Here is a 16,799-nt window from a genome sequence, read left to right on the forward strand (position 1 = left end):
GCACTGCGTGAACCGCGCCGGCCCTTCCGGAAGGCCCGCGGGAACTGCGCTTCCCAGCGTCCGTAGCGGCGGGAGCCTCGGCTACGGGGGCCGGTGAGGGACGCGTGCGTACGCGCGGGCGGCTCTGTTCCACGCGCCATGGGACAGCTGGGGGCTGGGCTGCTGCTACGGTGGTTGCGGGCGCGTGGCTGCGTGGGGCCGGCCTTGCTGTGGGGACAGCGGGTAGCGGGCGGCGGCGCCCGGGCCTGCAGCTCCACGCCCGCCTCGGATGGCCTCGAGGGCCCGGCGCGCCGGCGCTCCTACTGGCGCTACGTGCGGCGTCTGGTGCAGGGAGCGCCGGAGCCGCCGTACGCGCGCGTGTGCCTGGTCGGGGACCCGGCTCTGCGGGCCGTGGCGGCCCCGGTAGAGCCGGCGCAGCTGGAGGGACCGGAGCTGCAGCGGCTGGTGCAGCGGCTGGTGCAGGTGATGCGGCGCCGGCGCTGCGTGGGCTTGAGCGCGCCGCAGCTCGGGGTGCCGCTGCAGGTGCTGGCGCTGGAGTTCCCCGAGGCGCTCTTCCGCGCTTGCGCACCGCGCGTGCGCGAGGCCCGTCAGATGGCGCCCTTCCCTCTGCGCGTGTTCGTGAACCCCAGCCTGCGGGTGCTGGACAGCCGCCTGGTCACCTTCCCCGAGGGCTGCGAGAGCGTCGCCGGCTTCCTGGCCTGCGTGCCCCGCTTCCAGGCGGTGCAGATCTCAGGTGCGGGGCGGTGGGGGTGCTGGGGCGCAGGGGTAAGTGCGTGCTCCTCTTCAACCTTTGGAGGCGGCGGCCTCGGATTCCGGAAACGGTTTCCGCAAAATTCCAGTTAAAGTGTAAACATGTTGATGGCTGATCAGCGGAGCCTACCGACATGAACAAAGCGCAGACCCTAGAGTGGACGAAATTCACGACTGACGGAATGGGATGGGGCAGGAGGGACCTGTGAGAGCAGAGCCAGTCAAGTGGGAGCACGCGGGTGGGGTTGGGAGGGTGGCTTGGTTCCACTGTTAGCTCACAGCACGTCCTCTGTCCTGTCGCGCACCCTGTGTGTTTCGCACACGCACACCTGCCCCAATTAGATCTGTTATGGTCGAGTGGGAGAAGTGGAACACGGCTTTGCCTAGCCCCGGGTGATGAGCCATTACCTGTCAGTCATACCACAGGATGTTTTGCAGAATGTGATTCTTTACTGGGGTTGGGATGATTGTTCTTCTTGAGCAAGTCACTTGGGAAAATCATTTCTCATTTCAGCCCATAGTGAGCCCAGCAGCCTACTTGTCCGAGTTGGGAGCCAGGTTGAATACTTGGTAAGAGGCAGAGTTCAGACTTCCTTTCTAGGAAGGATAGGGGCTGCTGTCTGCATTCCCCTCTGACGTTGCCTCTTGTAAACAGGGACAGCCAGGGGCAGGGAAAGGCTAAGTAGGTTGAGAATGATGCAGTTCAGCATGTCCTCACCCAGGCTGTACCTTCCTTTGCAGGGCTGGACCCTAGAGGAGAGCAGATGGTGTGGCAGGCGAGTGGGTGGGCAGCCCGCATCATCCAGCACGAGATGGACCACTTGCAGGGCTGCCTGTTCATTGACAAAATGGACAGCAAGACGTTTACCAACATCCACTGGATGGAGGTGAATGACTAAAGCCTTCCTGCTGCATCTGAGGATCCTGAAGACCAAAACGCAAACACTTTGGCTTTAAGCTGGGCAATTCGTACTTGGCATCAACTTGGTATTGGCTCTGCTGTGACAGAAAACAATGGACTGCCGAAGCATGCCGTCCTGAGTTGGAGGAAGATGTTAAAAATGTGTGCTCTGAAATGAGCCATGGACACTGTATTGCCTTCAACTTGCAAAGAAAAACAACTTGCCTAAAGGAGTGGACATTTCCTAGCAATTTTGTATGGAGATACGGGGGCTGGGGACGCAAGTAAATAGCCATTCTCAGTAGACGTGATTTCAGAAGAGCTGTATCATCTGTTCCCAAACCCAAGATTAGATAATAATGTAGTCCCAAAACATCTGAAAGCTGTGTTTAAAAATGCAGGTTAAGACTATGGTTGATCATCTTCACCAAGTTCTTATATTTACAAAGGGCTCATGTGTGTTACCCACACAGTCTCTGTTTGTTTTGGATACGAGTTTGCCTGTGGAAGTAAAACACAGGACAGAATGCCCCCAGTTCAACAACAATATTAACGTAACTGAGTAGTCATACACTTTAACAGGTTCAGATACAGTTTAGGTCTCCAGCTTTTGCTTCCCACCTTTAACAGAACTGGGGAAGACTCTTCTGCTGAGACCTCTTAGGCAGCTGGTACTTGCCTCATGCTTTGGGTGGAGCCCATGGAGCAGGGCTGAGGGAGGGGTGACACAGGTTTCCCCCATGATCAGTTACCTTAGGACACATCTTGCTAACAGATGCACAAAATAAATCGAGATAAAGCACAGATGCTCACAGACACAGTTCAAAGCTATGGTGGCTTGATGCTGAGTGCAGCTCCCAGGGGAGGAGCTTGGCGGTGCCACTCTGGCAGCTCTGAGTATGTGCTGCTTCTGTAATGGCTCTCTGAAAAACAAAAGCTGAATGCTGTTTTACCTTTCACCTTTTTTCGTAAAAATGAAGATCCTCTTCAAATTTCTTTCCCATTAGTAAAAATAGGTACTAATGTAGGTCTTTCATAAAAGCAAAGCAGTGTAAAGTGAAGTTTCAAAAAGTGGGGAATGCCTATAGTTGAGAAGGAGCTTCTTCAGTCACAATTAGGGCAGAAACAGGAAGCAGAACTTGTGCTTCCTCATCACCACACTTATTTTGAAAAAATAAATTAGCATCACGCTGACCAGTGTTTTAGCTTTAAGATTCTGTCAGAGCTTTGTTAAGAGGTGAAGGATACTTGTCTTACCTCATTTTTATGTTGAGGTTTGCCACGCAGGTACTCTTACCAAAGTCCTCAAAGTCCAAGTACCCATATAGTAAGAAGTCTAGTAAATTGTTCAGCGCAAACGTGTTTTAAACAGTAGTTAATTAAATGACCCCAGGAAAGACCCACTCTTGCCCATGGTTTTCTCTATAAACAGCCAAGTCTGGGGGCCTATGAGGCCAAGCAAAAGAGAACTGGCTACCTGTGAGGACAGAGACTCAGCCTTTGGGAAATCTGTAGCAATCTCTCCTACTGAAAACATGGATCCTTAGGAAAATTAGAATTCAGTGAGCCTCCTTTCCCTTGGACAGTGTTCAGAAGCTCCTGCAGGGTGGCATCAGAACATTCTGAAGATTCCTTACAGGCTCTGAGGTTAACAGTCCTTAGTAATGCCTTTGTAATGCAGATCAGTAGTAGTTGCCTGAAGCTTCCTGATTCAAGGCCCAAAAGTAAATGATTGCTCAGAGTGGACCTCAGAGAAAGCCTGAGACTGTTGCTGACAATATATGAGATTTACTGTTGTAACCAAATCCACATACAAGGAAGGATTTGATCCACTAGCCCAAGACACTACAACCCAAAGACAACAAATTCTTGCATTTACAATAAAGAAAATCTCTCCCACCTTGGACAGATATATCAGCTGCAAAACCACACACACAAATCAGCACCTTGAGATAAAAGTTTTAGAAGTCAACTTCCACAGTGAAAAATCAATGTAGGTAGAAGGTTTAGAACAGAATTCCCAGGTAGGGAGGAAGTGAATTTCTGAGCAAGCACTTAGGGAAGGAAATTCCTCTGCACATATTAGCCATGTTGAACACAGCCACCGTGCCAGCCTCAGTAGTGAACAGGACATTCATTTGCCCTGTCACTAGTGGTAGAGAGATAAATGGAAAGGAAGGGCAACTGTGAAAGCTGTGACTAGAGCTGTCAGGATGAACCACACAGCAGCCCTACAGTTTCTGCTGACCCCTGTGACTTGCCAATGTCAAGCAGTAGAAATAAGGAAGCAGGTGAGAAAAAAAAAAAAGCCAAGGGTCTTCTCATTTAAGCAAAGGTAACCAGACAGAACTAACTAAAACGTAGCAATACAAGAAGGGGCAGTTTGTAGTCCAGCAATTGGTGGCTGAGGGCACACTAATTAATAAGGAACATAAAGTGGGAACTCCTGAGCGAGTGACAAAGATCCCAGCCATGGTGACATCTGGAGGTCAGGCCTGCTGATGCTCCAGGTAACAAGAGTGGGGCTAAGCCACCAGCACTGGAGAGGATCACTGGGCCTAAGCCTTCAAGGAACTAAGCAAAAGTTGGCTCAATTCAGCAGATGGTCCTGTGCAGATCAAAGAAACACCTAGTGTAAAGCTAACAAGATCCAGAGGCAGCCACGTAATCAGTTCTGGACCATTCTGGCTGAAAATATAGAGCAATACTAGGTTTTGGAGGGGGAGGAGAGCTAGAGCAACTGGATGCCAGGCTGCTCCTGCTGCCCCTCAGACAGCACTTGCAGGGCTGCCAGCTCTGGAGCCCTGGCTCCCTCACTGTCAGGAGTCACAAATTCAAATGGCCACAGGGGCTGGACAGGAAATGCTAAGGAGTGAGGCAGTCCAGGTGGGGACAGGTGAGCTGGAGAGCACAGTCCCCCTATGAACAAGGAAACCCCTGTTCAGCTGCAGCTGATAGGTTACCTCATGCGACACAGGTCCAGTGTTCCCTAACCTACTGTTTCAGAAGCCAGAGATCTAAATTTTTATGTCAGCTCTTGACTTTTAAATGTTGGCAGCAGACCAAACCAAAGCACGACCGCAGGCCACGCCTGGCCCATAGGCCTCCTGGTTTGCAGCTTCTGATCTGGAGGCTGAACAACAAGAATTCCCCAGGTCCCTTACACACCCCCACCACACTTCCGAGGCTTTGCGGGAAGAAAGGTCTCATGAACCTGACTGGAGAACAGGCCCAGCAACTGCAGCAGCTGGTGACAATCCTATTTAGTTGTTATCCCTCTGAAAAGAAGAGAGCAGAGACCACAGGGTATTTCTAGTGGAAGCAAGTGTGGCCTTCAAAGAGCCCCGGACAAGAGTCAAAGATGAGATCACTCACGTGGCTCAAGAAAGGAAAAGGATTTATTAGCCCATTTCCAGGACAGGGACTGGGGGGCAGTGGCCAGGTTCAGTGTTCTCACATTCAGAGGGAAGAGAAGGCAGTAGTGGCACCCACCTGACTGCCTTCACGCAGCGTTCTGATCTACACAGCTGTGTGCTCACAAACACCATCCTCTCCTCCTGCAGGGAGGACACAGGGCCCAGACGGAGCGAATGGCTTGGATTTACTCTCGGCCTTTACAGGCAGAGCCTGGGCTGGGGACCCAGGGCATCAGCCATCCTAGTCACACGAAGCAAAACCTGGGTCTAGAAGGGACGGGCAGCCGGGCGCTGGCCAGCTGTTCTTAAGGTCTGCTGCACCAACCCCACAGCACAGGCTGCTCCCGCTCCTTGACGCTTCGGGCAGATTTTAATTTTATTTATAAACAAGATGAAAATCTAAGCAGCATTAATTTAGGGGAACAAAGAATGGTTTAAAAAAAAACCATGGCGGGGCAGGACAAGGAGGTGGTGAGCATCCAGAGAGGAAGAGGGGAAGCAGGAAGAGCCAGTATTCCACCAGGTGCCGAATGTGCTTCTGCGTCTCCACGGCCAGGGAGGCCCCTCCTTCCTGCTCCCCCAGCTGATGGCCTCACAGCAGAGAGGATGCTGTAGTGACTTTAGGACGAGCCCTGGAGCCCTGTCTGGCCACTGACATGGGGAGTACCACAGACTGACCCCAATCAACCTCCCACCTTCACCTTCACGCATGTGAAGAAGCTTTTAACTCTCTTGTCCAAAGTCCTCTGAGAATTTCTTCACTTTCAGGAGGTCATCTGCATTCACAGTGGGCCGAGTGGTGGCCAAAGACCGGAGCATGTCCGACTGCAAAGACAAGCACTTGCAGGTAAGGGAGGTTAGGTTCCAGGGCCTCAGCCTGCCTTAGTTAGTCTCAGCCCCATGCAGTCCAGGGTGGGAAGAGCCCTGCCTCTGAGGTCACCCCCCAGCTCCAAATGCAGAACTCCCATTGCCTGGCTTCTGCCCAAAGGCCTCCTGGGGCAGGGTCGCTCCCCTCCTGTGTCATTTCCAGACGGCCTACTTCCGGTTGAGAGAATCTAAGTTCCCGTTATTTCTGAACTTGCGTGAGAAGCTCTTTCTAACTGCATACCCACCACACCAGGCCCAATGGCAGACACCTGCCTCACAGAACAGGCAGGACCATCAGCAAGACTAGGACAAGGAAAAGCCAAGAATAGTCAGTTGAGAGGCTGCCTATGCAACTGCACCAAATCAAACCATGCTGACAGACATTTACTGGTTCCTTCTGTGTGCAAAACAAGCTCTGTGTAGTCCTCTCTCCCAACTGGCCACTTACCATGCAAACCATAGGCTCTAAGAGTTTGTCACTGGGGACATCCATCCAAGTCATCTCCATGGCCCCCGGGTCCCCTGGTGAGCATGGGGTGAGGAGGTCATCAATCATAATGCCAGGGTTGGTGCGGGAAGGGCCACAGACCTGCAACCAAACAGGAGTTTGACTGACTAGAGGGGTTGCCCCTGGGCATTTGGGGAAAGGGCAGGACACCTCAGGTTTCTGAGTCCTGAGGAGAAGGCAATAGGATGGTGTGAGCAAATGCCTGGGTTTCTTGATCATCAGTCTGATCTGAGGGATGGGCTCCTTGAAACTCTCGGGCCAGGCAGTCACTGTGGCTCCAAGTCTGATTTCAGATGTTCGTGATCAGCCTGTTATTCCAGCTACTGTTCTCCAGAACCTCAATCTGTGGCCCAAATGCCCAGAAAGCTTCCTCCTCCTCATCAGCTCCTTCAATCACACCATGAATGCAGTGACATCAAAATGTTTTTCCAACCGAAGACTGCTTGCTCCATTGGCAACATCTCGCCAAGGTGCAATCCCCCACGTCCTTCAACTCTTGACCCAGTGTCACCAGTGTGGCCTATCCTTTAAGTGTGCAACCTACCCACACCCCCTCCAAACCTCGGAGACACCAGACCTCCCCGCCCAGCTCTGTCTTCCCCCCAGCACCTTCTGAGAAACGAGTCTTTGTTTTGTTTGTTGTCTGTCTCCCCCATTAGAAATGAAGCTCCTGTAGGGCAGGGATTTTTGTCGGCTGTGGTCAGAAGTGTCTCCCCAACACCTAGAACAGCGCCAGGCACATAGTGGGACCCCTGACGACACCTGACAAACAGCTGCTGTGTGAATAGAGTCCCTCTTTGTGTTGTGTGATTCTGTACCCATCGCTTTCAGACATGCAGCAGGGTCCACCACGCAGATCAGCACTAACTGCAGGGATAGCAGAGATGACAGTCACAGTGCCCTGTCCTCTAGCATCACACAATCTGAGACGATCAACCAAAAGCAAGAACTGTAGGGGAGGTGCAAGCAGGTGCAACCTCAGCCCCTGGAGTCAGACAGCTCACCATGCACTCCCCAGAGACCCAAGATGTGTCACCCAAGCAGCCAGAAAGCCAATATCCCCTTTCCTGTGACAGTTTCTAAGCAATTCCTCACTGGCCCACTCACCTTTTTGAAGTGTGTTGCTGACTGTACTTTCCTCACGGGCTGCATGAGGGAGTCCCGCACGATGATGCTGATGTCTGCACCCGAGTAGCCTTCTGTCTTCCGGGCCAGCTCGTGGATGTTGGCATCTGTGAGGTTGTGAGGAGTGCTCCCCAGATGCAACCGGAAGATCTGGGCGCGGGCAGCCTCCTCCGGCAATGGGATATAAATTCGCTTTTCAAACCTAGAGAGCCAAGCACACGGCAGGACTTGAGAGCGGAGGGCGGATGGTCTCAATGGAGAGGCTCGGGGGGCCCTCCAGAAGCCGCTTCACTAAGGGCTCTGCAGACACGGAGAAGCCGCCAGAGAAACGGGGTCAGGCTGCACCCCCCGCTGCCAGCAGCAGGTTGACTACGGCTGGAGACAGACCTCGGCCCCTGGCTCCCATGGGGAGGACTCACCTCCTTCTAATGGCCGAATCCAACACCCACGGGATGTTTGTGGCACCAAGTACCAGAGTCCCATCATTGTTATTTCCCACCCCTGCAGAGAAAGGGGAACACAGATGCCGACTCAACACCTGCAAGGACCAGTCAGAACCTGCGGGGAGGACCTCAGGGACTTTGTGTCCTAAACCGGAGCTGTCCCTGTGACACCACTGGCAGGGCCCCGGCTGGCTTTATTGGGGTGAAGAGCCCTACAGCCCTGCCTGCCTCGGGAGGGGCGGAGAGGCGCCCGGCCAAGGCTGCAGTCACCTCTGCTCAACGAGGAGGAGCTAAGAAGTGCTTCCCTCCTATTCCCTCCACCACGAGGACAGTCAGGTCCAGCTGCAGCTAAACAATGAAGCCCTGGGCTGGCTTCAGGTGGAACGAGAACCAGAGAGGGGCCCGGGACTGGCACACACCCTGCATCTGGACCAGGAACTCCGTTTTGATCCTTCGGGCAGCCTCGCTCTCATTTTCGTTGCGGGATCCGCAGAGCGAATCCACTTCATCGATGAAGATGATGGAGGGCTTGTGCTGCCTGGCCAGCTCAAACAGGTTTTTGACTAGCCTGTGAGGGTGAGACACGGGGTTGGGATCTGGACACCTGCACACATGCCCAGGTACCACCTCTCCTCTTGCCCTTCCCTTGGAGAGGCTGAGACAACAGAAAAAATGGTGGTAACAATCCTCTGGTGGCACTGCACCGAGAGGAAGAGCAAGCCTTGGCATCAGCTTCAAATCCTGGCAGCCTCATTCATTAGCTATGGACTGAGAACAAGCCACTTCCCTTCCTCTCAGCCTCAGTTTCATCATCTGAAGAATGGGAGCTGGTGTGGGGAATAAGTTAACTGTATAAAGTCCCCAACAGAGGACACTCAACTGAAACCCTATTACTGTGAGTGCCTTTCCCTTCCCTTCATGAGGACTCATGGCTCCCAAGTTCCCTTCCAGTCTCCGCTGGCTCTGTCAGGACAGTGTCCCACCTGATGAACTAGCAAGATACCCCTCTCCTGGCTTCCCCTCCCTGACATCTGTAGTGGCTCCTCTGGGAGGTGACTCCAAGGGCAGGGAAGCTGGACCACGAGCAGGGGCTGCCAAGAGAGCGCAGCCTGGTGGCTGACTTACTTCTCACTTTCCCCCAACCACTTAGACATCAAGTCTGAGGAAGACACGGAGAAGAAGGTGGAGTTGTTCGCCTCTGTTGCCACTGCTTTGGCCAGGTAGGATTTCCCTGTGCCAGGGGGTCCAAAGAGCAGTATTCCCCGCCAAGGGGTACGCTTGCCTACGAGAAAGAATGAATTGAAGTGAGCTTCTTCCTGACTGGGGAAAGGGAACATAAAAAAGCAGAGGGCTTTTTTCTGAGGTAAACATAGTCAGAAATGAAAAGTTCTACAAGACTACTTTGCTGTAGGAGTAAAGGGAACTAAATCACCTGCTGAGAACTTGATCCTAGCCCTGGCTCATGACCCCGAGGACCTAGCAAAGTAACCCTGGCTGGCACTGGTTCCTGACCCTGCCTACCACTGGAATGGTTCAGTCAAAGTTCTAGCCACAAAAGTGTTCTGACACTGGAGAGAAGCCAAGGAGTAGATGACCGCGATGAGCAGGCCCTGGGCCCCTGCCTGCTAAGGGCAAAGGGAGCTGAGTCGCCACCTGCCATCTGGAAACCTTCATAATGGAGGCCCTGAGTTGGCACCCTCAGAAGCCTGATTTTTTCTTTTTCTTCTTTGCTGTGCGGCTTGTGGGATCTTAGTTCCCTGACCAGGAATTGAACGCAGGCAGTGAAAGTGCCAAGTCCTAACTACCGGACCACCAGAGAATTCCCAGAAGCCTGATACTTTTGCATCTGGGCCTAAAGTGGCTCAACTCTTACCTGTGAACAAGTGTGGGAATTTAATTGGCAAAATGACAGCTTCTTTGAGGGCCTCCTTGGCCCCCTCCAGCCCAGCCACGTCATTCCACCGAATATTGGGCTTCTCTATCACAACAGCACCTGCAAGACAGGGGGCAGAGCCTTCGACCCGGAGCCCGACCCACGAGGGGGTCCTTGCCACGCCCGACTCCCATCACCACAGGCTCAAGCCTCTTACCCATTAGCTGTTCTTGCAATTTCTTTTTCTCTGGATTATCCCCTTCACTGTCACTATCACTGCTGGGAAAGGAGACACAAGATGACTGGCTGGAGCAAGCGGCAGTTGGCAAGGAAGCTCTCAGAGCGAGGTCAGGCTCTGGCTGCCAGCACGGTGCTAAAGAGATGCTTTCCCCGCTCAGCAGTGGTGAGAGACCCACAGACAGGCACCGCTAGGGTGTCGGGGCCACACATCATCAGCACTCCCTCTGGATTCTCCAGGAAATACTCTCATAACCCACCCTCGCTTCTTCATTAAGGACATAAGAATCGAGGTGTGTGTTCTCTCTAGGCTAGTGGGGGACCTGTGCTTTGGCTGGACTTCAAGAGCAGTCGGGCAAGCACTTGAGCCATTACTGGCCTTTCATAGGCACTCACAACAGGACAGCAAGTGGCTGTGCCTCCAGGGCCAATCCCTATCTGGACATAAGTAGTCTGCCATCCTTAAAGCTCTTTCAGCCCTCCTGGAGGTGCCTGCCCTCCTGCCTCTTCCTCAGTGTGTCTCACACTCTGGGGAATCTAAACACAGGCATGTCCTCTCCACCCAGGAGCAGAGCCTCCCTCTGGCGAGGCAGCTGATGCACCACTTTCCCCTCTCCTACTCCCTGGCTGGGCACCCTCCCCTCACACTACCTGCGGCCTTCGTGCTCAAACCACAGACAGAAGGTGATAGGCTATGGAAGGAACACTGGCTTTAGAGTCAGAAACAGAGGCCCTGGGTGTGGGTCCAGACTCCATCAAGTATCAGTTCTATGGCCATGCTTGAACCTCTCTGAGTCTGCTGCCGCATCTGTCAGATGAAGATGAGAACTCTGATAACGGCAGCTGACATTTATTCAATCCTTACTGCACTCCAAGCTCTCTTCTCAGGGCTTTACCCCCATCACCTCATTCTGAGCTCCTTAGAGCAACACTAGGAGAGAAGTCCCACTACCTTCCTCCTCCTACAGATGAGGAACCTGCAGGCCCAGTAGGGTCATGGCACTTGTCCAAGGTCACCTGGCTAGGAAGTGGCAGAGCCAGGCTAGACCCTGAGAGTCTGGCTGCAGAGTCCAAGGCTGGCTCCCCACCTTGCCCACAGCTTTTCCATACAGATCCAATGAGACGATGTGTGGAAGTTTCCTGTAAAGTTGACGAAGGCAGCTGTGGGCATTATCACCATTATGAGCAGTATTCCCCAAAAGGAAGGTGCTGTGGAAGTCCACGGCAGGATCAGCACCAACATGATGGCGACACAGGAAACAGACACCTGCTCGTGGGGGCCCTGGTCCCCTCCAGCTCCTCCACTCCTCCGTACTCACCCCTTGCTCTCACTCTGATTCTCTTTGACTGGCTTCTTGCCATGCTTCTCTTTGTTTCGTAAATAATCCTTCAGCTTCTCTGCCCGGTCTAGGTACTGCATGCACTTGGCTCGAATGCTTTCCTTGGCCTTGTCACTGTGGGCCTCATCTGCAAAAGGAGAGCCATGTAGGGGCCCCTGTGAGCCCCTGTGTGCCTGCTCTCCTCTTGCAGGGGCTCTGTGGCTGGGAAGGACCCCACGTGGGACTCACATTTGATAGCGTGCAGGAAATACTCCACGGCATGCTGGTAGAGCCGGAGCGCCTCCTCGTAATTCTTGGCTTTATCCTCTTCTGTGGCTTTTGTCACCAGATCAATGGCTTTCTGGAAAGGCAAAACACACAACCCAGTGCTTCCCAAGAGATCCAGAAAGCCCCTGGGTTCCAGGCAGCAGGAATACACTGATAAGAGATATTGCCAGGCCCAGGAATCTGTCAGTTGCAGACCTTTATGCTGGCCTACTTGTCCCACGTCAACTAGAAAGGGCTTGAAAGGCAGCTTTTAAAGGCAGCTGTCCCTCTTCACAATATACTCATACAGTTAAAAGCAACCTCCTTCTCAGTCAAGCGGAAGCCTCATCTCAAGCTAGGGCTCAAAGGGAGAATTCACTTTCTATTTCACAGCTTCAGGGGAAAGAGAAATAGACCTGGACTGAGAGCCTGCAACAGGGTAAATACCAGAACCAACTGACTGTTGTGCTACTCAGCTTGGAGGCCATAAACTGCTCTTGACCTCGTGGGCGAGAGAGGAGCCAGCCAGCTAAGAAAGCCCTCCATCCACCCAAGGGATCTTTACTTCTTTCTACTGGCCCAACTCGCTTCTCTAGGCTGAAAAGAGAAGACAGCTTCCCTAAAGTTGATACGCAGGCAAAGGATGCTTAGACACATGATTCAATATACCGGTAGCTCCAGGAAGAGAAGTGCATGCTTACTCCAGAGGCATGTATGTGCTGCCAGTGGAGGGGAGCAATCCTCTGGAACCTCCTAAGAACTCTGTGAGAGTGTCTTTGAGAACCTCCTAAATACTGTAGGCCTGTGCTCTAGGACTGACCTTAATGAATGCTGGATCTTTCAGGCAGCTGCCCCACACCTACAGATTCAGTTTTAGAAACCGCGGCTTCACTAACCCGGGAAGCACTACCAGAATTAACCTCCTCAAGCTGATACAGCACTAGACATCAGGCAGGCAGAGCCCACTGTATACACACAGTTCCGACCACAGTGAGCAATAAGCCTCCTGACCAGCTCTTGGCAGGGCCTGGGCATTTGTGCAGCCCTTTCTCATCTGAAAGTAAGAAATCTCAGAAAGACAGAGTTCTACAGAACTAACAGACTGGAGTAGGTTAGGTCAGGCCGATGTTAAACAAACTCACCAGGTTGAAGAGATGAGGAAAGGAGAGTGTTGGCTACTATTTTCAAGCTTCAGCTCCCTATACTACTTACAAATAGATAATGGCTAGGAGCCCTGAACCTTCCCTGATGATTCGCTTAACACAAGCTTCACATGTCACTCTCCTCCATGAGGCCCTCCCTTCAGATAGACATGAAAATGGTGCTCCTGTCGCCAGAACACACACCCTCAGTTCCTTGGACTTTTCCACTCGGTATCCTTTGCTTGGGTCTGTCCTTTTGAAAGGGGGGTTCAGAACAATACTCTAGGTATGCTCTGCCTCTCACGTGGTAAGGCAGCCCATCTCCCTCCCTCCTTCTAGATACTCTATTAATTAATGCACCTCATTACAGGAGGGAAAGGTGACAAAACGGCCAGCCCTGCTAGTAACAGGTGTGGCAAAGGATGAGGATGAAAGAAAAGGGTGACAAAGATGTGCTAATAGAGGAGGTGGCAAACTTTCCATAAAGGACCAGAATGTAAATATTTTAGACTTTCCTGCCATACAATCCCTGTTGCAACCACTCAACTCTGCCTCTGTAGCCGCAAAACAGCCACAGACAATATATAAACGAATGAGCAGGGATGTGTTCCAATAAAACTTCATTTATAGACATTGAAATTTGAATTTCATGATTTTCACATATCATGAAATATCCCCTTTTCAGACACTTAAAAATGTAATAACCTAGGACACGATGTTAAGTGAAAAAAGCCAGTCACACTAGACCACATATTATATAATTCCATTTATATGAAATGCCTAGAATAGGCAAATGCATAGGAACAGAGAGTAGGTTAGTAGCTGCCTAGGGTTGGGAGGAACAGAGGGCTTTGGGGGGTGGGTGGGGGTGTGACTGCTAAAGAGGACAGGGTTTCTTTCTGTGGGGATGAAAATATTCTACAAGTGACTGGCGATGGTAGCACAACTATAAATATACTAAAAGCACTGAATTGTACACTTTAAATGGGTGAATTGTATGGCATGTGAGTTATATTTTAATAAAGCTGTTCTTTTAAAAAAATAAAAGGAAAAAAAAAACATCCTTAGTTCACAAGCCCTATAAAAACTGGGCAGGTAGGATCTGCAGGCCATTTTGTTGACCCCTGTGATAACAGCCTCTGCTGACAGATGGTGGGGTTTGGCTTTGGACTGCAGCAAATTCCAGGCCTAGTACCCCACTGTGTTCCATGCCTCTGTTCCTCTCTTTTCCTCCATCTGGAGTAACCAGCCCTCCTCCACCTCCAGGTATCTGCGTGTCCCCCATCCTTCGACTACCCGGCCAAATGCCTCTTCTTCCATGACCTCTTGCCCAACTCTCCCAAGCACTGTACCTGCCATCACCTCATGAGCACTGAGTATGTAGCCGACACTGTGTTGAGAATGCTTTACCTGAATTACTCAATCTAGAGCCACCATGAGAACAACCCTACAGGGTATTTATTACCCCATTTTACTGACGGGAAACCCGAGATTCCAAGAGCAGCTAACGAGCGCCCAAGGTCAGATGCTAGTGAGTGGCAGAGCCGAGATTCAAACTCAGGTCTGAGGCAAGAAGAGCACGTTTCTGTTTCCCGGCCCAGCAAAGGGCCGGCAGCACCCGGAGGATGGGTCAGTCATGCTACCAGGTGGCGCCACCCCCAGCACCACCCGACCCGACCGAGGGAATGGATGAAGGGCCTTTGGCCGAGAGGAGGAAATCGGAGACAGGGGAAGGAACGGGGTTTTGTTGGAAGGGCGGCAGGAGGAGGCGGAGGGAGGGCCAGCGCCCCGACCGCGGGCCCGAGCTTCCCGGCCGTCGCTGCTGAGGCCCGAGGGAGGCTGATCCCCACGGCAGTCCCGGGCCGCCGGCTACTCGTAGCGGCCTCGGGGTTCTGCCCGGCCTCGGGGGCCGGGCGTTCTGGACGGTAGGCGACCCTCGACTCCGAGCGCCAGAAAAGAGAAACGGGCGGACAGGGCGACGGGGCGGAGGCGCGAGGCCAGGGCTCCGCGGAGGCCGCCCGCTCGCCCGCCCGCTCGCAGGCCCCGCCGCGCCTCTCTCGGCCTCCGCAGGTCGGGACGGGCCGCGCCGCGGTACCTGGAGGGTTGACGTTGTCATTTCATCTCCTGAGTCCGCCCCACACCCCGCGGCGCTGCTTGCGGCCTCGGTCCGGCCCCGGGAGCCGAGGAGCTGGTCTGGCGCAGGGAGCCCGGCGGGTCGGCGCTGGGCGCGAGAAGGGCGGCCGCTCGCAGCCGGAGCGGAGTCCGAGGGCGAGCGAGGAGCGCGGCCCAGAGCGGTCGCGTCTGGGCCGCGCGGCTGCCCCCCCGGCGGCCACAGCCGGCACTGCAGGCGCCGCTCCCCGCCGTGGCTGTGGGACGAGGGCGGGGGCCGCGGCAAGGGGCGGGGCGGGACTGGGGAGCAAAAGGGGGCGGGGCCAGAATCAGAGCGGCGTGGAATCTTCAAGTCCTGGGTCCCACTTCGGATAAAACAGCACCTATAGGGCACTTTTTACTTGCACAATAAGCCTGACTTCCCAGAGCTTTCGGTTCCTATTGTTTAATAGGGTATAATAATAATAATGAGTATCTACCTTGTCTGCCTTTTGGAGGAGATGAATGAGCTAGCTAACGTAAACAATGTACCGGACACTGGGGCTCAGTCCCTGGTAACTGTTATTATGATGCCGGTGGCTCTGTCTAAAGCCAGTTCTGTTTTCCTTTATACTACGTTTCTCCTTAAGTGATTTTCTTAGGCCTCTAAAGCTGGGGACTCTACCCAGGTGAACTTCAGCATAGCAGATTGGTTGTTCACATTCACTGAGTTCAGCATGTTCTAAAAAAAAACAATAGGAAGGATCTAGTAAAGAAAGGTAGCCAATGAGAATGGGACCAAAGCCTAGGTGGGTGGATTGGCTGCATATATTACAGTGGGAGCAGAGAAGAGAGATGCCTACCTAGGCTGGCCGGAAGGTAACAAGAAGTTGGGAGAGTTCCTTTGGATGGCTTCTGTTTTCTTGGTGAATTATAACAGAAGGAAAGAAAATCTGCTGAGAGAGAGGGAAAGAAGGTGAAAGGCCTGGGGTATGAGGAGAGTAAGGATGGTTTGAAATCATTTCAAGTGAACCATGGTAAGGGCAAACCTGGTAAAGGGTGGCAACCTCTATAGAAGTATAAAGATAACAATTTGTTTTGGATTTTTCTCCCAGGTACTCAGCTGCTTAAGTGCAGGTCTGTCCAGGAGGCTGCCATGAAGATAGAGCAGTAAGGGTGAGTGTGGTGAGTGTGGTACTGCAATGGAATCAAAACCAGGTAAGGTGGGAAGTGAATAAGGAGAAAGTGAACGTGTCAGTGGATTAATTGAGGACCCCAAAGACTGCAGGATAGTTACAGTGGGAGCACACTCGAGAGGGATGCTTCAGTTTTTAATTTTGGAAATTGGCTCTGTTTCAGGTATAACAGTTGAGGGGCCACCATGGGAACTGGAGGATGGATAAGGTGGAGCGAAGGGGCCATCATCACACATGGGAGGTCGAGGAAACAAAAGGCCCAAATACTGGAGTCAGGATAATGGCAGGAGTGGCGGGACAAGGCCTTTGATGAGTCTGGGTTAGATGAGGAGGCAGATGCCCTCCAAATCATGGCTTCTCAGCTTCTACCTTGAAGCACTGCTCTTTTAGACACTGATGGCTGAGTGGAGATGCTTTCATTTGAGGTCTGGCACCAGTGATGTTGTTATGTTATAGTCACGATCCTATTGCATCATTAAGAAAACAGGATTGGGGCTTTTCCAGGGGCCTGGCATAATATCTGCTGGAAGAACTGATAATTAACTAAAGAATTAATAAGTAAGCAAACAAAAGAAAGGGACCTAACTGGTGAATAAGTGTGAAACAGGGAAGCTGAGAACATATTAACCCCACATATTTGATAGGCTGTTCAAGCTGGAAGACAATT

At 52.5% G+C, this 16,799-nt stretch overlaps 2 protein-coding genes across 3 annotated transcripts; one reads left to right on the top strand and one right to left on the bottom strand.

The window, feature by feature from the left end:
- Positions 1-8: 8 nt before the first annotated feature.
- PDF (peptide deformylase, mitochondrial) lies at positions 9-1,955 on the top strand. The gene is made up of 2 exons (XM_057713529.1): positions 9-733; positions 1,492-1,955. The coding sequence occupies exons 1-2, from the start codon at positions 139-141 to the stop codon at positions 1,647-1,649; spliced, it is 753 nt and encodes a 250-aa protein (XP_057569512.1). The 5' UTR covers positions 9-138; the 3' UTR covers positions 1,650-1,955.
- Positions 1,956-5,031: 3,076 nt separating this feature from the next.
- Positions 5,032-15,156, bottom strand: VPS4A (vacuolar protein sorting 4 homolog A). 2 transcript variants are annotated; one of them, XM_057712955.1, is made up of 11 exons: positions 14,944-15,156; positions 11,689-11,800; positions 11,440-11,587; positions 10,101-10,159; positions 9,884-10,003; positions 9,136-9,292; positions 8,430-8,578; positions 7,987-8,068; positions 7,550-7,769; positions 6,383-6,523; positions 5,032-5,892 (listed from the first exon to the last, which is right to left on the bottom strand). In XM_057712955.1, the coding sequence occupies exons 1-11, from the start codon at positions 14,962-14,964 to the stop codon at positions 5,791-5,793; spliced, it is 1,311 nt and encodes a 436-aa protein (XP_057568938.1). In that variant the 5' UTR covers positions 14,965-15,156; the 3' UTR covers positions 5,032-5,790. The 2 variants fall into 2 exon arrangements, with proteins under 2 accessions (XP_057568938.1, XP_057568937.1); XM_057712954.1 differs by having other exon boundaries at positions 10,101-10,162; positions 14,944-15,155.
- Positions 15,157-16,799: the final 1,643 nt, after the last annotated feature.

The sequence above is a fragment of the Hippopotamus amphibius genome, chromosome 16 (genome assembly GCF_030028045.1).
Source record: "Hippopotamus amphibius kiboko isolate mHipAmp2 chromosome 16, mHipAmp2.hap2, whole genome shotgun sequence".
Lineage (NCBI taxonomy): Eukaryota > Metazoa > Chordata > Mammalia > Artiodactyla > Hippopotamidae > Hippopotamus > Hippopotamus amphibius.